The 26,609-nt window shown below is 44.1% G+C and overlaps 1 protein-coding gene and 1 pseudogene across 1 annotated transcript; one reads left to right on the top strand and one right to left on the bottom strand.

The window, feature by feature from the left end:
- The first annotated feature begins 12,126 nt into the window (after positions 1–12,126).
- LOC127307413 (disease resistance protein Pik-2-like) lies at positions 12,127–22,044 on the top strand (annotated as a pseudogene).
- A 1,038-nt stretch (positions 22,045–23,082) lies between these two features.
- LOC127310354 (outer envelope pore protein 16-3, chloroplastic/mitochondrial-like) lies at positions 23,083–26,000 on the bottom strand. Its single transcript, XM_051341036.2, has 2 exons — positions 25,682–26,000; positions 23,083–23,243 (listed from the first exon to the last, which is right to left on the bottom strand). The coding sequence occupies exons 1-2, from the start codon at positions 25,983–25,985 to the stop codon at positions 23,083–23,085; spliced, it is 465 nt and encodes a 154-aa protein (XP_051196996.1). The 5' UTR covers positions 25,986–26,000.
- Between the last annotated feature and the right edge of the window lie 609 nt (positions 26,001–26,609).

Genomic DNA, 26,609 nt, shown 5'->3' on the forward strand with positions numbered 1-26,609 from the left:
ACACATGCCTATTGATTGCTTTGTACTTGGACACCATTTTATTATTATCTGCAAATGCCCTGCTATGATTGTTACATGAGTTTCTCTCATCCATGCAACGCCCGTTATCCGTCCCCGTGCCTACAGTATTTTAATCCTGCTGTTTACTATAATCACTACTGCTGTCTCTGTTACTCTGATGATGTTATTTCACTACTGCTACTGCTATAAAACTGTTACTACTGATAAACTCTTGCGAGCAAGTCTGTTTCCAGGTGCAGCTGAATTGACAACTCCGCTGTTAAGGCTTTCAAGTATTCTTTGTCTCCCCTTGTGTCGAATCAATAAATTGGGATTTACTTCCCGCGAAGACTGTTGCGATCCCCTATACTTGTGGGTCATCAAAAAGTATGCTGCATGTGATAGTTATATTGTTGAGTTTGTTCATGAAGCTACTGAAAATTATTATGAGAGAGGAAAATATGGTTGTAGAAATTTGCATGGTACTAAAACACCTCTCTATATGCTTAAAATTCTGAAGTTATTCTTGTTTTATTTTCTTATGCTTGTCACTTTGTTCTTCATGAATTTATTTGTGTACAAGATTCCTATGCATAGGAAGTGGGTTAGACTTAAATGTGTTTTGAATTTGCTTTTTGATGCTCTCTTTTGCTTCAACTCTTATTTCTTGCGAGTACATCATCAAAATTGCTGAGCCCATCTTAATGGCTATAAAGAAAGAACTTCTTGGGAGATAACCCATGTGTTTATTTTGCTACTGTTTTGTTGTGTTTTGGAAGTTGTTACTACTGTATCAACCTCTCCTTATCTTTATTTTATTGCAATGTTGTGCCAAGTGAAGCCTCTAATCGAAGGTTGATACTAGATTTGGATTTCTGCGTAGAAACAGATTTCTATCTGTCACGAATCTGGGCTGGTTTCTCTGTAGGTAACTCAGAAAAATCTGCCAATTTACGTGCGTGTTCCTCAGATATGTACGCAACTTTCATTAGTTTTGAGTTTTCTGATTTGAGCAACGGAAGTACCTCTTTAAAATTCGTCTTTACTGGCTGTTCTGTTTTGGCAGATTCTGTCTCTGTTTTTTGCATTGTCTCTTGTGGACTTTAAGCGAGGTTTTCTAGACGTGGAGAGCTGTAGCTAATGTTTTATTGAGTTCTTGCAATGTGTCACTACAGGACCAAGGTGGATTCAAATTTTTTGAGTACTAACCCCTCTAATGAAGTTTATGAGAAGTTTGGTGTGAAGGAAGTTTTCAAGGGTCAAGAGAGGAGGATGATATATGATCAAGAAGAGTGAAAAGTCTAAGCTTGGGGATGCCCCCGTGGTTCATCCCTGCATATTTCAAGAAGACTCAAGCGCCTAAGCTTGGGTATGCCCAAGGCATCCCCTTCTTCATCAACTTATCAGGTTTCTTCTATTGAAACTATATTTTTATTCGGTCACATCATATGTGCTTTACTTGGAGCGTCTGTGTGCTTTTATTTTTGTTTTTGTTTGAATAAATTCGGATCCTAGCAATCCTTGTTTGGGAGAGAGACACGCTCCTCTTTTTCATATGAACACTTGTTCTTCGTTTTACTTTTAATGTTCAATGGTAAAAGTTGGAAGCTACAATACTTATGGCTATTTGGTTGGAAACAGAAAATGCCTCATATTGACTTGGATAATTTGATACTTGGAAATTGTTTTGAGCTCTCAAGTAGATCATGATTAAGCTCTTGCACCATGTAGTTTAAACCTATTATTGGCGAACTACCGTAGAGCTTGTTGAAATTGGTTTGCATGATTGGTCTCTCTTAAGGTCTAGATATTTTCTGGTAAAAGTGTTTGAGCAACAAGGAAGACAGTGTAGAGTATTATAATGCTTGCAATATGCTCTTATGTAAGTTTTGCTGTACCGGTTCATACTTGGGTTTGCTTCAAATAGCCTTGCTAGCCTAAGCCTTGTATCGAGGGGGAATACTTCTCATGCATCCAAAATCCTTGAGCCAACCACTATGCCATTTGTGTCCACCATACCTACCTACTACATGGTATTTCTCCGCCATTCCAAAGTAAATTGCTTGAGTGCTACCTTTAAACAATTCAAAATTTATTACCTCTGATTTGTGTCAATGTTTTATAGCCCATGAGGAAGTATGTGGTGTTTATCTTTCAATCTTGTTTGGCAACTTTCACCAATGGACTAGTGGCTTCATCCGCTTATCCAATAATTTTGCAAAAAGAGCTGGCAATGGGATTCCCAGTCCCAAATTAATTAACCAAAATAGACACTCCTCCATGGTATGTGATTGTTGGACGGCACCCGAAGGATTCGGTTAGCCATGGCTTGAGAAAGCAAAGGTGGGGAGGAGTGTCATCATAATAAAACTAAAATAAAAAGGCACTCCTTCATGGTATGAGATTGTTGGCAGGCACCCGAGGATTCGGTTAGCCATGGTTTGTGAAAGAAAGGTTGGAAGGAGTGCCACCCAAAAATAAAATAAAATGGGAGCCGCTCTTTGAAGGTTTGTCTGGCAAGGGGGTTAGAGTGCCCACTACCATTCGTTGACAACAACAAACACCTCTCAAAACTTTACTTTTATGCTCTCTTTATGTTTTCAAAACCAAAGCTCTAGCACAAATATAGCAATCAATGCTTCCCTCTGCGAAGGGCCATTCTTTTACTTTATGTTGAGTCAGTTTACCTACTTCCTTCCATCTTAGAAGCAAACACTTGTGTCAACTGTGCATTGATTCTTACATACTTGCTTATTTGCATTCATCATATTACTTTATGTTGACAATTATCCATGAGATATGCATGTTGAAAGTTGAAAGCAACTGCTGAAACTTATATCTTCCTTTGTGTTGCTTCGATGCCATTACTTTGAATTTATTGCTTTATGAGTTAACTCTTGTGCAAGACTTTTTGATGCTTGTCTTGAAAGTACTATTCATGAAAAGTTTTGCTATATGTTATCTATTTGTTAGCAACTATAGATCATTGCCTTGAGTCATTTCATTCATTTCATATGCTTTGTAATAGTATGATCAAGGTTATGTAAGTAGCATGTCACTACAGAAATTATTATTTTTATCGTTTACCTACTCGAGGACGAGTAGGAACTAAGCTTGGGGATGCTGATACGTCTCCAACGTATCCATAATTTCTGATGTTCCATGCTTGTTTTATGACAATACTTACATGTTTTGCTCGCACTTTATAATGTTTTTATGCGTTTTCCGGAACTAACCTATTAACAAGATGCCACAGTGCCAGTTCCTGTTTTCTGCTGTTTTTGGTTCCAGAAAGGCTGTTCGGGCAATATTCTCGGAATTCGACGAAACGAAGACCAAACATCATAATTCACCGAGACGGACCAGGACACCGAAGGGGAGTCAGAGGGGAGGCCTGGGGCCCCCACACCATAGGGCCGCGCGGGCCAGCCCCTGGCCGCGCCGGCCTATGGGGAGGGCACCCTGTTGCCCCTCCTGCGCCACCTCTTCGCCTATATAAGCCCTTTCGACTTAAAAACTCGAGACCAATTGATGAAACTCCAGAAAGACTCCAGGGGCGCCGCCGCCATCATGAAACTCCAATTCGAGGGACAGAAGTCTCTGTTCCGGCACCCTGCCGGGACGGGGAAGTGCCCCCGGAAGCCATCTCCATCGACGCCACCGCCTCCATCATGCTCCGTGAGTAATTCCCCCATGGACTACAGGTTCTAGCAGTAGCTAGTTGGTATTCTCTCCTCCATGTACTTCAATACAATGATCTCATGAGCTGCCTTATATGATTGAGATTCATCTAATGTAATCGGTGTTGTGTTTGTTGGGATCCGATGGATGATACATTATGATTAGTCTATCTATAAAGTTTGTGAAGTTATTGTTGCTGCAATCTTGTTATGTTTAATGCTTGTCACTAGGGCCCGAGTGGCATGATCTTAGATTTAAGCTCTATACTTATTGCTTAGATTGTATCTACAAGTTGTATGCACATGTCACTGTCCGGAACCAAAGGCCCCGAACTGACAGAAATCGGGACAACCGGAGGGGATGGCGGTGATGTGAGGATCACATGTTTTCACGGAGTGTTAATGCTTTGCTTCGGTGCTCTATTAAAAGGAGTACCTTAATATCCAGTAGATTCCCTTGAGGCCCGGCTGCCACCGGCTGGTAGGACAAAAGATGTTGTGCAAGTTTCTCATTGCGAGCACGTACGACTATATATGGAAAACATGCCTACATGATTAATGAATTGATGTTCTTTCTTAGTGCTTTATCAATCCTATCAATTGCCCAACTGTAATTTGTTCACCCAACACTTGTTACTTGTTATTGGAGAGTTACCACTAGTGTAGATCGCTGGGAACCCCGGTCCATCTCTCATCATTATATACTTGTTCTACATGTCATTGGAAGTAGTACCAACTATTTTCCGGTGCCATTGCTCCTGTGTTACTGATATTGCTGCTGTGTTACTATTACTATTGCTCTCATATTACTGTCGCTTTCACATCACCCCTGTTGCTAGTGCTTTTCCAGGTGCATCTGAATTGACAACTCGGTTGTTAAGGCTTATAAGTATTCTTTACCTCCCCTTGTGTCGAATCAATAAATTTGGGTTTTACTTCCCTCAAAGACTGCCGCGATCCCCTATACTTGTGGGTTATCAGTGGTGATCAACCACTTAGCTTTATAATTAATATCAACCCACAATGAGAGTAGTATCTACCTTAGGTATTTCATGATGTTATTAAAAAAGAGTACTAGTGTTAACCTTGCAATATGGTTATAATCAAACCTAAAAGACCTTAACATATAAGCATTCCCATAGAATCATATGCAAGTAATCGAGTTCTCAAATATGAGGTCAAACCCTACTAACAAAATATAACACACTTATAGTAGAAATACTTAACTCTATTAATATCAAACAGATATAATTAACAAGAAAACCAAAATGAGAGTATAAATTCATTTCTATTTGATATTTCGAATAAAAATCATAAGTGAGTAATAGCATCTCATATAAAATGCTTGTTCTCATAGAAGCATAACCTAATAGTCAGGATATTAAATCTAGGTAAAAATTAACAAATTTAGAAACCTGCAAAAATAACAGAATGCAGATATGAAATTCAAATAGAAAATTAAAAACAGAATTGTGAACAGAAAAGAAAAGAGAAAATAGAAAAGAGGCTTACCTGGACTCACCTGGTCGTGGAAACCCACCAGCAGCCCGTTAGGCCCAGCCCAAACCACAGCCCAGCCTGGCCCAAAAATACCCCTCCGTCTAAGAATTGAGAGGAGAGGGTCGTCCTCATCCTCTCCAGCACGCATGCCGGCCAGCGCGACGCCGTGGTCGCCTTCCCCTCTCGCTGGCGAGCTCTCCTTGATCGACGTCGTGACGAGGCTCACCCTGCACCCTATAAAAGCTCCGAGACGCTCACCGACCCGCGTTCCTTCCCCCTCTACACGATTTTCCTTTCTTACCGAAGCCCTGGCCGCTCAGACGCCGACCATCACCGTCGGGATAGGCTTCCCCAGACCCCTCCGTGACCACCATTAGCACCGCCATGGTCTACAAGCTCTCCGTGCTAAAGGAATCGAGCCCGGAAGCCCTCAGTCGCCGGAGAACCGTCGTTCCCTTTCGCCGGCCACCACCAGTCCATCGAAGCTCATCGTCGATTGGGACCATCTCCGACCACACCATCAAGCGCTACGTGTTCCTGGTGAGCTACTGAACCTCGTGGAGTACTTGGTTAGCTCGATTGGGTTCCGTAGCAACGCCGCGTCGATCACCTGCATGCGCCGCCGCTGTTTGTGCTCGCCGGAGTTACTCCGGTGACCATCCGGAGGGGGCGCCGCCACCTTTATGTCCAGTACCACACCGCGCATCGACTCCACCTATCCACCCAGTCGCGGGAGCCCTAGATCCTCGCCGTCGACCACCACTGGCCGTCGGCCAGGTGCTTCCCCTTGCCACGCCAGCTATTTTGACTCGGTCAAAAGCTGCGTGGCAGCTGACATGGGCACTGGCCCACGAGTCAGTGACTCTGTGGGTAAGACAGCCGGGTAACTTTAGTAATTTCCATTTAAATTTAATTCCACTAAATTACTGCAACTTCAAATAAATTTAGAAAATCCAATTTAAGTCAGAAAAATATAAATGAAATATTAAAATTCTTAGAAAAGAAAACTCTATCCAATAAAAATATAAAATGAAATTTTTATTTTTAATAAAAATTCAATTGTTTAATACTTGTTATTTAAGCCTTTAATTTTAAATTCTAAATACAATTAAAAATTCTAAATTAAGAAACCATTTATAAATTAAATAAAACCAGTAAGCAAATAAAGAAAACATGAAAACTAATTTTCTTTACTTGCTATCCTATTAAATCATTATTAGGGAGATTTAAACCCTAATTAATAATTACCCTAATTAGTAAATTATTTAAAAATAATAAAAAGCCAAACTGAATATTAATTTTATTTCAAAGTTATTAATAACTTCAACTTTAACATGAAGTTATTAATCATAGAATTAAATTGTAAATAGCAAACCCTAAATTCCACATGGAATGATATTATAACCCTATCATTTCATGTGACTCCTAAAACCCTAAATTAATTAGGAACCCTAGTTCCATTATTACATGTGAACCCTAATTTGCTTCTAACCTAAACCCTAGGTTAGAACATGTGATCATGGTACCTTCTTTCAAAGCATAGAACCCTAGTAGCAAGTAAATACCTGTCTTGGCCACATAAAATGTAGAAGACCTATCACTAATATATGGGTATCCCATGTGTTCATCATCATCAGACCTAAATAATCCGGTAGGGTCAACCAAGTGTAAACCCTAGATCCTATTACCAAATCCATCATCCTTGTTTATCCCTATTTAGCATCACACCATTGTGATGAACCCTAATAGCAACCATACCTACTATTTCACATTACATAACCCTGTTCCACTAAACCCTACTAGTGTGAGATACTTATCAACCATCCTATTCAGGAGCCAATTATTCCTTACTTAATAGAACCAACAGTACAACCTAAACCACCTCAACCCTAATTGATATACTTCTTATTATTTAAGAAGTATGTTCTTCAAAAGTTATTCTTTTGAAGTAAATAAAGAATCATCCTCAACCCTGCTTATAAGGACCTATAAACCCTAGCCAGCTATCACTAGCAAGATAAACCAACCTTGACAACAATCTTGTATGAATAATTGCTTAGAATGCCAGTCTTAACTCAACCCTACAAGCCCTTTGTGTTGATGAATCCAACTAGGTTGTGATCCATCTACTACTTACTCCAGAAACCAATTAGAACCATAGAAAACCATAGAACTCCACAACCCTAATTATCATACTTGTTCTTTATCAAAGAACATGTTCTTCAAAAGTTATTCTTTTGAAGTATATGATAATTAATTATTAACCATGCCATATAGTGCTAAAACCAACCACTATTCATTACATGTTAGGATTATACCAAATGTTATTGTTATGTGCTACTAGTGTTATTATTATGATTTATTACAGCACCTGTTTATGATAACAAGCAACCAATTCTTAATAAGAACCTTGTTTGTGAATCACTCTAAAAGTGCAAAACACCCTGAACCAATCATTACAACTCACTGATTCTAAATCATCGGGGTTAGGTCACGCTTAGAGCGATTGCATCTCATACTTATGCATTATTGCATCCTTGCCAATCTTTCAAACATCGTCCTTACCGGACGATGATGCTATTTCAGAATTTGGAGTTATTGCGTATCGAAGACCTTGCCTGCATAATCTTGCAGTCAAGAAAGGCAAGTTCATCACTTGCTCATGTCATTTGAGTATTTTTATCAAATTACTTGCAAAGTACTATGATTATCACTATTGCATAAAAAAACAAAACCACTATTTTCATAACTATGAATATGACTATGTGGTGGGCAATGGAACCATGGATTGTGTTGATATGGTGGAGGTTCCATTGCAAGGGTGTATATCCATCTAGGATTAAACAACAAATGTCGCCAGTGATTCTTGTGCCGTAATACCCGTGTTAACCATAAGATCTGGAGTGGGACGGAGTAGTCAAAAGTGTTTCCACCTCTCGTACATCAACGGACGCGCTTTACCGTAGACACTTGTATCCGTCGGGGGCGAGCGGTAGGCTGGGGAAGCCTTAAGTCCCCACGGCATTGTCCGTAGACACTTGTCGCCCGAAGAACAAGCGGTAGGCTGGGGAAGCCTTAAGTCCCCACGGTATTGCAGTCTATGATGGGTTGCAGCTACCGGCGTAGGAATGTATGGTAGAGCCCTGCATTGTCATCGTGGTCGGGGTCCACCCTGAAATATATGGGAATAATGGGACCGGCGTGGACCCAGGGTCGGGGTATGCAACAAAGGGTGGGTGTGCGAGGTAGCGGAGGAACATGATTGGCTAGACCTTATACCGGGCCTCACACCATAGGAAGTGTGGACGGGTCATTCCCGGTTAGCACCAAGGTTAAGATCTCTTATGGGTAAAGCAACACACCTCTGCAGAGTGTAAAGAACCGTGACCTGTCACTCCCTGTTCCGGGATATGGAACTGCGAACGCGGCAGGAAAGGAGCTCCATGAAGTTCTAGTAAACCGGTGAAGGCTGACGGACATAGTTCTTCTGAATAAAAGCAACCTTTTGAAGAAATGGTTATGAAAACTTGCATTGGTATTAGAATTTCTGGTCTAATGCTGTAGCTAGTGCATTAAACACCCCTTTCCTATAATGAACTTGTTGAGTACGCTAGTACTCATCCCACTCTTAAATCCCCTGCTTAGATATGGAGGCATCGAAGGAGGATCTACAGTGCAACTCGAAGGGCGAGGAGTCAACAACTACTTCAAGAGACAGGACCCTGTCAGAGAAGTCAGATACCACATCCAATAGGGAGAAAACCTAGTTAGCCATAGAAGGGAACTCATTTCCTAAACCTAGCTCCTACTTAGCTAGAATCTATTCTTAGCCTCTATAGATAGTTAAATACTCTACAAATAGAGTTCGTGATAGGATTAGACTACGAGTCATTCTTCTGGAGTTTATTTTCAGATTTACCTCATTGTAAAGTAGGAGGCGGTGCTGATCTTATGTAATAGAGTCTGTATGTAATTCTATAGACATGCCTTGGACCCGCATATGTTTCTGTTGTACCACTCTGAGCGATATAATACTATTGGAACGGTGTTTCATTGGTGTTATATCAGACTTGCATACTACACCATGCAGTGGTATGTCGGGTCACCACAGTATTGCTCCTTGTATCAGCGGCATGGCCCCACTTGCCATTCAATATACCGAAGCCCCACTCATCGTGTTTTGGTCAGGGATACGACGATTCTTACAGTCAAACAAAGATGGATGATCTGACGTGTCTTTGCAGGCTATACGTGGTCCCACCGGTCAGCAGATAACGGTCAAAATTGTTGACCTGGCAACCGGCCGTTCCAGCACTTGTGAGGGTTTCAGACAAGGACTTAGGGAAAACTGAGGAAAAACTAAGCGGTTGGGGAAAACTGAGCACAACTAAAGACCCGAGGGCACGAAAATAGAAATCCCTTATTTCTATCTATGACTATGAACTATGGTTTAATCATCCCATACGAGGATTGTTACATGTGTTGTATAGCCAATTGTCATACATATATTGTTTCTTTTTTTAATTATTCAGTTATGAAGAGAGGTGGAGACATTTCACTCCTTTTATACATGTTCAGACTATTAGTTTCATGTGTTTAAACTAGTTATGTGGTAATTTGTGCAAACAATTTAGTTAATATTTTAATTAGATATAATTTATTGCTTACACAATATTTTACAATGCAAGGTGTACATTTATTATTGAATTACCAAATATATTTTATTAAAATTTACGTTTACTTTGATGCGGCATACCCACCGGTAAAATCCTAGGTCCACCACTGTTGGCCAAAGGAGCAATATGATTTAAAGAATTATGCAAGCAAAACAATAAAGCCTCAAATCTACAAGCACCACAACTGATGCTATTCAACCTAGTACAATCCATAATGAGGAGTGCTTGTGCTTTTCTACAAGGTTCGATATCATCAAATGTGGTGTCATTCGGTTCACATATTCATATCATGGGACATAGCATTGAACATATTACATAATTGTTAGGACCATTGAACATATCACCACATGAAGTTACATCAAGGTTCACAGTGCAAACATAGGCTAATTATGGTGCATTACAAGCCAGTTTACCTTACATCACTCATCACAAATAGCCCTAATCAACCTACTTTTAGCAGGTCATACACGACATACCCTAGCGTTTTACTGTCTTATTTTAGAGCCTCATTATGTGCCCTCAATGCCTCTCTTTCTCCCTCCCACTCCTCCTTCATAGCCATCACTGCCTCTCTTTCCCCCTCCCACTCCTCCTTCCTAGACCTCAGAATTTTTGCTTATGTTATGTGCACGTTCTTCAGCACTGCTACCTCGTTCTTCAAATCCTCTAGTTTATTTTCGTCTCGGTTCTGAACAAATTAGGGTACAGTCAGGCCTCATAAATCTTAGCACTAGCTAGTGGAAGAGATGTTTGATCATAACCTTATGCAATATCAAAGAATGGACTTTGATCATGGCACTAAGTTCTGAAGAAACATCTCTCCAGTGGCTTAGCGCTACCGTGTAATCATCAACATGAACAATAAAACCATCATCTGCCACTATGTGAACCTAAAACCTAGATCTAGCCACAACGACAGGTTCGTTGCTGCCAAAACAAGGTGCAAGAACACCACTCTACCGATTTGAAACCAGTAATGCAGGTAGACAAGAAAGTAAGACCGAACTATAACCCCAATCAAACAAGATCTAGATACATGCGCTAAATAATTGTAGATCTATGAACAATCAAGCCTAAAAGCTTGGATTTGGGTCTTACCGGCATGGGGATGTCGTTGCCGAGCAGAGCTTGAACCGTGAGAAGAACACGGCGACAGTGATGGCGTCCCCGAATGTCCTCTCCCCCGGCCTGCTCGCCGCGGTCTTCGATCTACCGACAGGAGTAGAACCGCCGGTGGCGGGAGGAGAGAGAAGGGGAGGAGAGGGTGAGTGAGAACATGCGAGAGTGAGAGGGGAGAGTGGGCGGTGAGGGGAATTATGGCGCGCCTTCTCGAGGCGTCGCGACGTCTCCCACCCTTCCCGATGCGTGCAACATTCCCACCCCCGCATCCGCCAGCGCGTGGCGGCGGAAAAACGACCGAATCGAACGTTCTCCATCGTGCCAAGTTCTTCATCTGGGCTGCTTTAAGAACCGTGTTGTGCAGGAAATCATTTTCCATCTAACCTACCAAACTACCGATTTTTGGCCCAGTTCATGCGAGCCAGGCCATTGTTGGCACCAATCAAGCCCTAGGAGTATTAAAACGGGTCAACTGTAACACCTAGCCGAGTCTTTGGGAAAACCTATACACCGACCAGGTCGGTGGCTACCGGCCACCGCACACCCCCTGGTCGGGTTTGGGCCAGGCCCAGTTCGCTGTCTTTTTCCGGTTTTCTGTTTCTTTTTTCGTTTTTCGTTTTTTTCCTTTTTCTTTTCTGTTTTCTTTCTTATTTTGTTTTTCTTTCTTCTTTTTGTTCAAATCTGAAAAAATTTCAAATTCGAAAATTGTTCAGTTTCGAAATTTGTTCAAATTCGAAAATCGTTCAATTTCGAAATTTGTTCAAATTCGAAAATCGGTCAGTTTCAAAATTTGTGCAAATTCGAAAATTGTTCAGTTTCAAAATTTGTTCAAATTCAAAAATCGTTCACTTTCAAAATTTGTTCAAATTCAAAAATCGTTCAATTCGAAATTTGTTCAAATTTAAAACTGTTCAGATTTAAAACAGAGTAAAAATGAGAAAGGAAAAAAGAAAAACAAACTTGGGCCGGCCCAACATACCTGGCCTGGGTGTGCAGTGTTCCGTCCGCACCGAATCCACAGCGAACCGTGGGCCGGCCCAACAAAGACTGGGGGTGGTCGGTGGCTGTTACACACCGATCAGGTCGGTGTAAAGCAGCTCCCGAGTCTTTCGATGCAAGAATATATTAGTAGATCGATCAGTGGTGCAAATTGCTCGGTACTATAACCACCTAGTCTAGTCGTCTCTTCCTTGATAAAATCGGGAACCACAGCACAAGACTTAAGACTACGGAGGGGGAGAATGGAGGGCCTGGGGGCGGGGCATCTTGTGTCCAGCGTTGGGCAGTTACTGGGCGAGGAGTACCGGCAACTCCGTGGCGTTGGCGGTCAGGTCGCCGAACTGAGGGACGAGCTTGCCACTATGAACGCCGTTCTCCTCATGCAGTGTGAGGCCGAAGACGACGGTACGGTGGACCACTTCGTCCGGGAGTGGACGAAGCAGGTCCGCGAGCTCGCCTACGATACCGAGGATTGCATTCACCTCTACATCTTCCGCGTCCGTCGCCGGCCAAAGGACCGCTTCCTTGTCCGGTCCAAACGCCTGCTGGAGACGCTTTTCCCTCGCCGTCGGCTGGCTGCTGAAATCAAGGCCCTCCGCGCCCGTGCCGTTGCCATCAGCGCGCGGCACGCACGGTACGGCCTGAGTCGCCCAGCTGCTTCGTTAGCCCCGGCGCCGGCAGCTTCGGCGCACGCGCTCCGCCCCGTCAGCAACGACCCTGATCAGCTCGTCGGCGTCAGCGACCAGGCTAAGTCCCTGGCCGAAAAGTTGATGGCGGCAAATGACCACGAGCGTGACATGAAGCTCAAGGTGTTCTCTGTCGTGGGCTTTGGTGGGCTCGGGAAGACTACGCTGGCTATGGAAGTTTGCGGGCAGCTAGAGGCGGATTTCCAACGCCAAGCGCAGGTGTCCGTGTCCCAAGCATTCGAGGGTCGGAAGGACCTCAAGGGACTGCTGAAGCGCGTGCTCCGGCAGATCGTGAAGGTGAAAGCAGATCATGAGAAAGGCATCAAGATCGAGGACTCCCTAACCAGAGGCGAAATCGACAAGATGAATCTTGACGACCTGGTCCAGGAGCTCAAGGACAGACTCAAGGATAAGAGGTATGAACACTACATAAACAACTAGTTTGTTGTATACCTTTCTTTCGTTGATTCTAGGTGCAAGACGAATACAAACAAATACAATAATTCATCGTCAGAGTAGGTGCATGAGATAGACTACGACTATAGGTTTCTTGTTTTATACTCCAAGTACCTCTCTTATTAAAGTTTTGCGAGGATGAGATCAATACAATACAAAATAGTGACTATCTAGTCTCACGACCCTTATGCTACTTTTAGTGGCAGACCCAAGATTTTCTAAGCTTGGGCCTACTGTAAGCTCGGCCAAACTTTCATTAAAATATTCATCAATTTTTTATTAAGATAGGCTGCGCCACCGGTCAGAAGCCTGGACGGGTGCCTGGGCTTAGGGATGGTTGGGTCCGCCTATGGCTACTTCTCACCACTTTCGCATAAGAACAGATCGATTTCATTGTGTCTTAGGCCAATTTTTGGAAAGTCTTGACAACAACCGGTTGTAGCTACAGCCGGTTCAGAAGCACGTGCCAAGCTCTTCTTCCTCCCTCGTCTGGCACAAATCCCCCGTTGACCGCACCCTGTTTTCAGCCCCGGCCTCCCCCAAGCCCACCCTCAAGCATCTCCCGGGGTGAGCCGTCGCCTCGCCTCCGAGCTCCTCTGCCGACTACTAGATCGAGCTCCGGGAGCTCCACCCTCCGTCCGCGCCCCTCCAGCCGAGCCTCCCTCTGGTCGCGCCTATCTCCGGCCAAGGCTTCCTCTGTCCATATCCGTCTAGGGTCCAGCCGCGCCTCCCTCTAGCAAACCTCCTTGGCTGATCCCCTTCCTCCACCGTTGCTCTCCCTGTACCGGCCGCCGCCACAGCCCGCTGCTGTTGCAGCATCTCTCGGCGTGGCCAGACCGCCAGAGTTCCCTTCGTCGCCACACCCCCGGCTCCTTCCGATGTACATAGTTGTAGGACTCCCGGCCGCAGAGCCTTGTCCCGAGGAGCCGAAGACGTCTGCCATGGCAGCCCTTCGGCGTGCATGGAGAGCACGGAGGAGGGAGACATCCTTTGTGTGCTGGGGTGGGAAGGAGTAGCTGCAACGATACCCGACGTGCATGAGCCCTGTCGGCACAGACGGTATGGCGGGTTTGTCTCCGATGAGCTCGAATCGGCCATGGTAGTGCCTCCATGGTCACGGTGGAGATAAATTAGGGGAAATTTTGTTCGAGGGTACATAAGCCGTTGCAATTTGATACATTTTTTTTAGAAATGGGTATTACCCGGCCTCTGCAATTTGATACATGTGTTCATATTTTTTGTTGTGTAAGCACGTGCAAAGTGATGCAGTGATTTTTACGATACAGAGAGATTGCACCAATGTCACATACGTGTTCTTATAATGTGAGATAAATTAAGGCAAAAATATTTGATATAATGCAGAGAAATGTTGCAAAACGATGTAACATTTTAAAAAATGTTATATACGTAGAGGAAAATGTTACATTCGAAATCATTTTTTACAATTTTGCGACTAAACAGGATGTCAAAAAAATGTTAAAAACAAATGTTACATAATCTTGATAAAATTGATACATGCAAATCATTTTATACCATAATCGAACGCACGAGAATCGTTTACTTAAGTGGATCGGACGGCTTAGAAGGCAGCTGATGGATGGGACTTTTACAGCGGCTAGCGCTGGCCACACAACTATGTCGGACCTGGCGTGCGAGCGTGCATCACGCATCTACGTCAAGCTGGAGATTTATTCTTTGCGCGTGAGTCTGCACATGCCGACATACGTATGCAGCAGCGATCTCTTCAAGTGCTCGCATTTCCTGTGCACCGACGGGTCGCGTGCCTGCACGAGAATTCAGCCTCCAGGCAAGGTATGAATCCACGCGTTTGACCGCAACGAGCAGATTTAGTTTTGCTTCACGCGGATCGGAATAGAGCGACTTCATGTACTGTACTCGCGATTCGTGCGTCTGACGGCATGCACCGATGCACGGCGGCGACTTATCTGGCCCTCGGCACTCGGCAGTGCGCATACCGGCGCAATACGGCGCTTCATCGTCACATTGCCGTACCGCGACTTTGGCCGGCCACCACTCTATTGACCTCCTGGCGCGCCATCACATTTACTCTGTATCATTGTAATATGTTTTAGATATTTTTAAAATAGACTAGATATAAATTAAAGTGAGTGATGAGACTAGATACAAATTAAAGTGGATGAACCAAACAAAATGATTCAACATCTTACATTTTTCAAATGGAGAGAGTACTACATCTACTCCATCCGTCTCAGTTTACTAGTCTTACCCGTATCTCTAGGTTACAAATTTAATCTATATAATTTAAATTATATAATGCAAAAATTATATCATTAGAAAATAGAACATCTAAACTTTCTAATGATGTAATTTTTATAACATATAACTAATGCTAACTTGATCAAATTTGTAACCTAGAGGTAGTAGCGCGCGCCTAATAAACTGTGAAAGAGGGAGTAGCAATCAGCATTGCATCGATTAAAACTCTGTCGTGCCACGAGGCAAGATCTTCCACAAGCATATTATTATAAGCAACATCGAAGTGTCAGCCACAGGCAAGGCTGGTATAAAAAGAGATGCACATTATTCGACTTCTCCGTCAACAAGACTTTCACACACGTTGCCGTGAGGGATGTCTTTAATTGACGCTTCTTTACGTAGGAACTCTTTATTTGCGCTTTTAGGTGCTTTTGACGAAAATAAGTAGAAAAATCTAAACAAAGGGTGCGGCTATGTTGTTGGCTTCGGCCGAAGCAGCTCGATCTCCTTCATACAAGAAAAGGCACGTATTAGACGTGCTTCCCCAGCTTTTCCCCCTCAGCCCCGAAAAGGTATTCTCCTTTGCCCATATTGTTTCGCTTATTTACTGAAAACTTGCCGTCGGAGGACAGAACCCGCTCGTTCGTGAGAAAAAAACAAATAATAAAAGTAAACAGTTGCCTTATCTTGCTCGCGCCGTCACGCGGCCAGCGCAAGCGATGCATAGTGTCCCCGCCGCCGCACGTTCTATCGCTAAAGCTCAACCCCCGCCGCTCTCCTCCACCGTCCCGCTCCTTCACCTCTGCTCTCCTCCGACTCTGTCCCCTCCTAGTCCCGTTCCGACGTCCCTCATCTCCATCGGTCGCTGGCAGATCAACCGCGCCGCCCGAGCTCGTCCAGACCGCCGCCAGTGCTCGTCCCAAACACCGCAAGTGCTCGTACGTAATCGTCCCCGAGCTCGTCGCAAACGCCGCCAGTGCTCGTACGTAACCGTCCCCGAACTCGTCTCCGACTGCTGGAGATCATCCAGACGTCTACGACCCCGTCCGCTACTCCCGTGACGTGAGCTGCCTTTGCATGTTTTTCTTAGTATTTAGTGACTGCTAAATCGACGCCGACGCATGCATTGCTAGATTGCTGGATCAATGCTAGTACTGATGGTGATGGATGCTTGTGACACCGATTGCCAGTCCCGTGCCCATTGTTGGTTCAATGTGTGATAGCTAGTATAATATAATGGCATGGATATGTATTTTTTTTTATTTTAGTGATCCATGTGTTATTTATTACACATGTAAATGGACAAAAAAAATACATATTATTCTCACGATTCTGAGGGTATTTCAGATAATTCCTCGATCTATAGATAGACAGCCAGCCAAAGAGTTAATCTCAAAACAGTAATTTTTCCTACACAACAGCTTTCTCTGCACAGCAGCACAGCCAGCTGCAGCCAGCCACAACCAGCCTAAACAAAGAGGCCTATCTACTTAACATGCTCTTCATTAACATTTTTGTTAACCCACCGTCACCGCTACTATACAGTCCACATGATGGACATAACTGCAAGACACGACAACGATGTTGACTGCTCTCTATACAAACCCCGTGAGGTTCAGATCAATACAATACAACAATAGAGAATCATCCATTTTACATTCATCACATAATAAATAAGATGCTATACCTTAGATTGATCACCAGATTGTCATGATGAGGAACATAACCAAGATTTTGACATAAGAGGAAAAACAGTGATTGAACATCATAATATACTGCGGCAACATACCATATATATCAAAGTATTGCAAAATCTATGATTGGCAATTGTAAGGAAAAGATGCAGCTCACATGTAAAAGAATTTAATTGTTGTACTCCTCTTCCTAGCTACTTGAGAGATTTGTGCATAATAGATTTGGGAACAACCCAGTATATGATACAAACCGCCGAGTACCCAACCGGAAGAGAAAGTTAGCCAGTTTATGGTACAGAGTCGTCACTAGTTTCTTACGCACTCTTTTCCTTCTAGTGTACCTAAGGGGGCTGGAAGGTTTTTAATGAGACGGCTTGCTTACCTGGTATTAATAGAATAGTTTCAAAAAAAAAAGTTTGTAAGCCAAGCCGAGTACCTTTAACCCTACCCGGTCCACCTATATAGGTGGGGAGCAGCCAAAAGGCACAATCATAGAAATCCATAGAATCTCATGATCGAAACCTACAAAACACACCAAACCCCGAGCATACAATAGAGAATGAACACAAATTATCGCAAACAAGAGTAGGGTATTTTTGGGGTGTCTCCTATAAGGCCCAAACTTGTCTAAATATGTCTCTCGTGTGCTAAATCTCGGATCTCCATGCTTACTTTGCCCGCGTTTAAGTATTTTCAGTAAAAAGACCAACAACTCACACTCCAGGTAGGGGTTGTGCACGCAGATTCGCCAAATCATATCTCGATGGGTCCAAGCTTCAAAAAAATCATCGCCTTTTTCTTTCCCTTTGTGGGCGTGGACTTTCTCGGTGATGCACTTGGCAAGATCAGTCTCTGAAACTCGGATCCGTTCTAGGTGGCGGATATCTGAGCGTCTATATCCGTCGATTTCGATAAATTTGACACTTTTTCGAAAGTTCAGCATGTTTTGACCCTATTTAAAAACAATATTCAAAATCTGATCCTTTTTAGTATCGCCCTTTCCTGAGAGCGCTATACTCTTCACAACAACGCTCGAACATGTGCTTCCTATCACTAAATGTGTCAAACTTCGCAATAGTAGATGACCCTAACTACATCTAGGTCACTAAATAGATCTAGGGCTAACCCTAGCCTAAAAATCTTCATAGACATCATACAAACCATCATTGGAGTATACAACAACAATAGATCATAGAATGATGGTCTAATCCAGTTTCTAGGGTTACCAAGATTTAGCAAAATGGAACCAAAAATCATGATTTAATCAGACAAAACAAAGTGGATGGGGAAGAACACCTCTTTGCATCAAGGGGAGACCAAAATACACCGAACAAATCTTCAGATCTGAAGGATTTTGGGGAAGAATTTGAGAGGGGAGGGAGAGGTGGGCGCGCCTTGCTTCGTTCTTGGTCGGGGTTTGGGCGGTAACTGGTGGATGTGTTGGGGACGGTCCACGCGGCTTAACATATTCCAAGAGGGTAGCACCCTTGCGGAGGGAGTTGCACTTTAAAAGGTAGTGCCCTTGTTAAGGGAGTTGAGGTCGTGAATCGTGGGCCTTCGCTCGCCACGCTGATAGATATTCTACATCGCACGTTGGAGCGCTACCGGGAAGAGGGTAGCGCCCCAAGGAAGGACGCTACTAAAAGGGGTCAGATTTTGAATATTGTTCAAAATATGGTTAAATCGTGCCAAACTTTTGAAAACGGGTCAAATTTGTCGAAATCGACTCTATATCCATTGGAATAACGGCCAACTCTACTGAATCAACAACCATCTACCATGAGAGAGATAGAGAAGCATGACACAAAGCCGCGCGGCTTGTGGCCTCCTGCCCATGAGAGCGTACGTCCGAAGGATGGGAGAGAAACTTTGCGGGTGTCTAGGGCCCCACGCGAGGATCCACGTAGGACCATTGCCAGGAGAGTTGACTTTGGTGTGCGCCGGGCTCTACCCCAATCTGGCCTTTATAGGCGGATAGATCCTGTGACCGAGCTCCAATGAACATAAGGTAAATGACATGGGGGCGGGGGCCGAACTTCAGCGCTCAATGATAGTATGGCACCGTGCAAGACACATGCTCATGGGGCTGGCACGTGCTGGGTGGGGGAGGACGAGGGAGACCTATCTCGAGAAATGAGGGTACGGTCAGGTTGACGTTTTTTTGTTCCAATGGAGACATAATTCTGGTCTCCATCAAAATGATGCACACAACCTTGCTTATTTATATCATTCAACAAAACCTTACAAAGAGAATACAATGATTAACTGGAAGCCACTCACTAGCGACAACTGCTGCAAGACCTACAACTACAAGCCTGATGAAGGTGTGGCCACGTTAGGGCCATACACCCTGATCTGACACCTACTCACATCATCGAAAACGGCGGCTTCACCAAGCCGTCCAACAAGAAGCCGGGAGCACAAACCCATCCCACAGACCAGCGGCATGCAGCATTGCACACACTCCATAATATAAGTCGCAACCGCCATCTACCTTTTCAGTATAATGTGGATAGCCGAATGCATAGAAACGTTTGACTCCTATTACTTTTACTTGTAGCCATGTCTCTACTGTGTATGCATGGTAAATGTGTGAAACATAATATATGCATAACTTGTTTCTTATTTTCTTTTCTTTGTGTAGTTCTATTTAATGGAAAAGAAATATAAGACCGACTGTTCAGATTCATGCTTTGGGGTTTGCACAATAATGAGTCCAAGAATTTGTAAGCTTGTAATTATGGATTTATGGTGGCCAAGTTTTCGAATCCATACAAGTATACAACAATTCTTTTTTTCTTCGCATACAACTCTTCTCAATTTCTTACCACATGGTGTATGTGGTGAGCAACCTAAACAAACAAAAACTCTTCTCAATTTCTTGAATCCAGACAAGTAGACAACAATTCGTATACAACTCTTTCTGACTCTAGCATACATATGGTGAAACCAGGTACCTAATTGTGATCGATGATGTATGGACCGTAGCAGCCTGGGATGCAATAAAACCCACGTTGCCAGCTAACGACCGCGGCAGTAGAATAATTGTGACCACTCGCATAGAAACTGTTGCCAAAGCATGCAGTCATGCTAGCGCCGGTGGAGATTACATACATCGAATCAAGCCTCTGAATATGGAAGACTCCAAGAAGCTGTTCCTTAGCAGAGCATTTGGCTCAAAGGACGTTTCAGCATGCCCAAAGGAGCTGCAAGAAGCAATGGACAAAATTCTAAAAAAATGCGGTGTTGGCGAGCTATAACTCGTCAAATAGAAAAGATATGTGGGAAAGAATTTGCAGATCAATTGGTTCTCACATGGAGAGCAACCCTACACTTGAAGGGATGAGGCAGATAATTACACTCAGCTACAACCACCTGCCTCATCACCTCAAGCGTTGCATGATGTATCTCAGCCTTTTCCCAGAGGATTTTGTCATCAGCAAGGATCGGCTCTTGAACAGATGGATCGCGGAAGGACTGGTTGAGGAGAAGAGGGGGTTGACATTAGTGGAGGTTGCTGAAGGTTACTTGGACGAGCTGATGAGTAGGAGCATGATTGAGCTGGCCACCCCTATAACCAACTTCGTCGATGGGGGAGTGAAGACGTGTCGGGTTCACGACATGATGCTTGAGGTCATGGTGTCCAAATCCTTGGAGGCTAACTTTGTTAGCCTTGTAGGTGGGCAGTACGAAGGAATGTCGTATGATAGGATCCGCCGGCTCTCGGTCCACAGCGGAGGACATGGTAGGAAGGGGAAAGGTACGGAGGAGATGAACCTGCAACACGTCCGTTCACTCGGCATGTTTGAGCCTGACGGCCAGCTTCTTAGTCGCCTCGACGACTTCACCTTGCTCAGGGTACTTGATCTGGAAGACTGCAAGGGCCTAGAAAACAAGCATATTGGGGATATATGCCAGATGCATCTTCTAAGGTTCTTGAGCATCAGGGGTACAAACATCAGTGTGATTCCTCAGAAAGTGGGTGAGTTAGAGCATTTACAAACTCTTGATGTGCGCGACACCTGCCTTGAAGATCTACCGGAGACCGTGACCAAGCTGGAAAACCTCGAGCGCCTGCTCTTCTCGAACAAGAACAGATGGTTGACTATGTGGAAGGCGCCCTTGGGAATCTCCAGGATGAAAGAACTGCGCGAGGTGAGTAAGGTTCTTATCACAGATAATGTCGATGTTGCTCGGCAGATCGGCGATCTCGAGCACTTGCGAGGGATGTTTGTCTATCTCGATGACACGTCCGAGCATTACGAGACGGTTCGTGAAGAGCTCGCTCGCTCCTTGTGCAAGGTATACTCCCTTCGCTGGCTCAACGTGGGAGAAGTTGGTAACAATCACTATACGCTGGACTATCTTATGGACCTCCCCTCGCCACCACAGCTCCTCAGATACCTTCGCTTCGCTGGTGGCCTCTCCAAATTGCCAGACTGGGTCGGGTCACTCACTTATCTTTCTGAATTTTGCATGTCCTGGGGTCGTCTTCGCGACGACCAGCTATTCAGCGTCCTGTGCAAGGCACCCAACTTGAAGAGCATCTTGCTGCAGGAATGTTTCTACCGTGACGATGAACTGGTTGCACGCACTAGCCACAACTTCCCGGCACTCGAGGAAATGAGAGTGACCTGTTATACAGCATTTCCCAGAGTTATCCGATTCGAGCAAGGATCAATGGAGAAGTTGAAGACACTTGAAGTGAATTTCGGGGACCACGAGAGGAGCATCCTTGGCATCGAGCATCTCAGGAACCTTAAAGAGGTGCAGCTCGCTGGTAATAAATACAAGTCTGCGCTGAACATCACTGTGAATCGGCTAGAGGAAGAGATTGATAGTCGCTCCGAAGACAATCAGTTCGTAGTTAGAGTGAGATACTATTGATCTCTTAGAAAGCAGTTCCTACTGATCACTCTGCTAGTCTGCTTTTGCACATTGATCCAGTTTGCTTTTGCTATGTTTGTTGTTTAAGTGGACTTTCGGCGAGTGTGGCGTTTTGAAGGATAAGCTACACGTACTTTTAAATACTCAAAATTCGTACATCAATTTTTTTAGAAAATATGAAACAAAATTCTAGAGGTAGCCAATGATGTATGTTACAAATGGTGCAAAATCTCAATGCAAACTGACTTGTATTATAAGCTGGGATGCATAGACGCGCTTGATAATGGCGTGAGAGCTCGAGCAGCGAGCAATCTGTCACTAATGTCCGCGGCGCAGGCCTCTGTCAGTCTGCGCCATGATGGCGCGCAGGGGTGCAGGTGCCTCGCCTGTTCCCCACGAAAGTCCTGACGCGTCCCATCAATCCTAGCTGTCCCCTGCTCCAGGGGCCATCCGAGCCACGCCTTGGCTTGAAGGATCCGCTCGCCTAAGTCCCTCCCTAGGGGAGGTTCCCGGGAGGAGGCCAAGGACAGCTTTTGTCTGGGAGTACTTGTTCTCCACTGGTTGTCCTAGGCACAATTTTTACCACAAGTCATACCTGGGTGGCTTGCCATAGAAGGGTCGGAGAGGTCGTGGGCTGAGGCCCACGCGCGCCGCGGCGTAATCGTGTGGGTCCTAGGTCCCATTACGCCAACACTAGTCTTCTCCTTCTTCAAATTTGATCTCCTCTTTTCTTATGAGGATGATGGCTGATGCTCTCATTTTTCGTTGTTGCCGCCTTTACAAAAAAAAAACTTGTATTGATATGGAGAAGGCGGCGGCGGACAGTACGTGTGGGTGGTATAGTCAGCCCCCGCTGAACACAAAACCGCGCCTAGATCAATTTGGCTTCAATAGGAAATCTTCAAAATCTTCATATTATGTCGCAATCAGCTCATAAATGCCCTGGAATAACACAAAATACAATGAACCCCAATAAAATCAAGTGATCAGTAGTGAAAAATTCACAGTAAAAAACATTAATATTTGGAGCTATCAACTTCCCCAAGTTACCATGGATTTAGAAAAGGAACTAGGTGCATCAGCAAAATAGACATAACAACACGCATCAGCTAAAAATTCACCGAGCTGACGGTTTGCAAGATTTCTACTACAGTACAACCTTGGTCAATGCGCAGGCCTTCCTCTCCGTTGTGTACGCGTGGTATGCTTTGCCATTGTCCACTCTTGTTGTATTACCACCAACGTCAAGAATAGCAGATGTGAATGCCAGAGCAGAACCACCAATGAGGGCAGACTTAATGCTCTTTCCTGCCAAATTGCACACTATTATGAGTGAGTCATCCTAGCCAATATACTGGTTCATATGAATATGAATACAAGTACAACATGAATATCCTATTGGGCTCGCATGCAGTAATGACTGATTTGAATGATAGTGACACTATGTATAATGCCATCTATCTGAATGAAAAGCATACCAACGTATCTAACTATTCATCGCTGCATCAAATATCTAACTTTCCTTAAGGATCTCTTAACGGCTACCGATTCATAATTTCTATCCCCAAGGGGAAACATGCTTGATCTGGAACAGTTTCACTTAGGTTTTTCGAGTTGCATAAACAAAAAACCATGATTTTGTTATGCCGATTCTCAGAAACCAACCACCGTGCTCCATAAACCCAAATTGGACATACCCAGTTAGTATTTTCTCATACTCCATACAAATTAACTGGCCATACTGCTATCTTGTAAGACAAGAATACATAAACAATGATCTCATGATTCAAATCAGTTCCACGAGACTACCAGTCCAATAAGCTGTTAGACAATTAGATCTATATTAGCCTCACCTAATTATGATTCTATCACATATCGCAAAAGGCTTGTTAGGCATCATTACAGGTTGCAGCACAAAAAAATCGAAAATCTGCGGATCTATTAATAATATATCATCAATAGCAGTACAAACAGCTTCAAAGAAATAAAAATTACACAAAACCTGGACTGTTAGGTAAAAATTACACATTTTATTATTATTCACCACACTGGTTTCATAACCTCTGGAGTTTGTTGCACCAAACACCTCAATTTTTTAAATAATTTAGATCTTTGGAAGCCATAGTTATATCCAGAAACTCAAAAAAAATACTACATGACCAAACTAGATCCAAATACTACTCTCGGTGAATCTTAGCTTACAACCCCAAGTTAGAATAGTTTAGCCATCTATGATATATTTGTCCTTAAATTTTATAGTTTTACGTGCTATGATACGGTATCTACCTATGATACCACTCTCACCTCTCTCCTCATTAATTGCAGTGCCACATCAAAATTTTACCAACATGGCATGCATGATACTACTTATGTTACTCACACTTGGCTAGCTTAATAGGATCAAACCGTATTCAGGCACTCATTTTGTGAAAATAAGCACAGATAGTCTAATGTGAATTATGAAATACACTATATATGTCTGACCCGTATCTGTCCACACAATAACTCTTACTGTGTAGTCACCAGAAGCCAACCAATATAGGAGCATAAACTATGACATCATCAAATAGTAGGATGGACCAATCCAAATGCTCCAGAACTGAGATATGTAAGAAACGGTTCCTCAAACAAGAGAACCTTTCTTTCGCTTAATGTGGTTCTCTAAAAACCATTGACCAAGGCAGGAATACTTTATTAACTAACATCCTATAGAAATATTAGTGCCACCAGTTTATTTCAGGTTAGTCAACAATCTTCAATCATTATGCATTTTTTTTCGAAATGGGAGCTTAAAGCCCCAGCCTCTGCATCTAGAAGATGCACACGGCCGTTTTATTATGGCATAGTTTAAAGTATCAAATCATCCAGCAAAAAGATATTACACCCCGCTCACGGGTCAATCAAAGTGGCTGTAAAAATCAGCCACAGAAAGAAAGATGAAACCAAATAAAGTCTAAGTGCCATCTCCAATGCGTCTAGATTGCAACCAGCCACCCTGGCTGAAAATAGCCCGAACGACCGCCATCAAACGATTGCATCCGGTATCTATGCATGAAAGTAGATTTCCCGAAAGAAGATGTGTCTATTCCTACAAGGTAACAAGAACTATACATGCTCAATTGATAACAAGCTAAATAAATTTCCTTTCATGCAAGGACTTCGCGAATCATGTCAACAAACTTCAGTTACCCTGCATAGAAATAATTCTCCTGGCAGAAGATGTGTGTACTCCTCAAGGTAACAAGAAATATATATATGCTCATTTGGCAACAAGCTGAAATGCTGAATATAAATTTTGTTGATGCAAGGACTTAGAGAAGCTTGTTTCAAAAAACCGCCAGGTGGAAATGTTTCTTACAGTAAAACTGCATTTTAAAACAGGTAAAGTCTAAGTAAAATTGACCTATGTGTCAATGGCAGTGATCATCAGAGAGCACGTAATGCTGTTAAATCAATCAATCCTAGAGCGCTTATCTGCTTCTATCGCCGTAGAAAAATCCTTCGAATGTAGCTAAATCCAGCTCTAGCCCATTCGTGTGAAGTTGATCATCATATTATCATACTCAGTTTCAGTCTAACACGATAAGATGATACACACATAACTGCACCGAATAATAGCGAGGAGAAACACGAGAAGTGCCTCGGCCATCAGTACATCACTACCTAGAAAATCGCACGTGTACTCGGTGGCCAGAATCTAAAAACCAAGTCGTGCGCACATATATTTCGGGTACAGCAAGGCTAACCTCGGTAGCCATAGACGGTGGCGCCCGATACGAAGGCGCCGATGGCCCCGTTGACGAAGTCGCGCTTCTTGCGCTGGCTCTCGACGATCTGCTCCACGCCGATGTAGAGCCCCCCGACGGCGGCGAAGGTGACCCCGTAGCTGCCGCACATCTTGAGCGTCCGGATGAGGCCCGGGAGTGCGACGTAGCGCTCCACGCGGGGCACGTCGTACCAGGTGGCGACGATGGTGCCCCAGATGGTGCCCGCGGCCAGCCCCGTGACGGCGCCCTTGGCCGTCTTCACCATCGGCGAGTCATCCTCCATCGCTCACTTCCCCGCTGCCTGCACGAGCGCGCACACGAAAATAAATCGCCGGTTCGAGCTCGTGAGCGGAGGAACCCTAGCGCGAGATCGAGATCTGGCGGGAGCAGAGTGGGGTCAGCTCGACGGGAGCCGGAGCGACGGGAGCTGCACTCCGCTTGGAGAAGAGGGTAGTGGGGCTTACCTGGGGGGAACCTGCTGAGCGTGCCGAGGCGGAGGCGGAGACGGGGGTGGAGAAATGTTTGGGGTTGGGGGGGGGGGGGGGGGAGGAGCTGGGGTGGAAGCGGAGAGGGAGGGATCGCGTGCGTCGTGGGGGTGCGGGTGGGGGAGTGAAACGGGCGAAGTGGCCTCGGCGATGCTCGGCCGGCCACGGCGCTGGTGAGGAGGGTTTGGGCCCGGTCGCTAGGCTGATTGATTCGCCATGTCGAACATTACTTGCCTTTTAAGCCCATGTTTGGATAAGAAATGCCTTTTCCGGTTTTCTGTTTTAAAATTCGAATTCTAACTATGATATATGCTGTATAGAATCCTAAAAAAAACGCTATAGAGAAATTATGTACTGTAAAAAAGTTAGTGTCCTGATGGAAAATTTTATCGCTGATCTTTATATGTGTAGCGGACGCGCAA

Source organism: Lolium perenne, chromosome 6 (assembly GCF_019359855.2).
Source record: "Lolium perenne isolate Kyuss_39 chromosome 6, Kyuss_2.0, whole genome shotgun sequence".
In the NCBI taxonomy this organism is placed as follows: domain Eukaryota; kingdom Viridiplantae; phylum Streptophyta; class Magnoliopsida; order Poales; family Poaceae; genus Lolium; species Lolium perenne.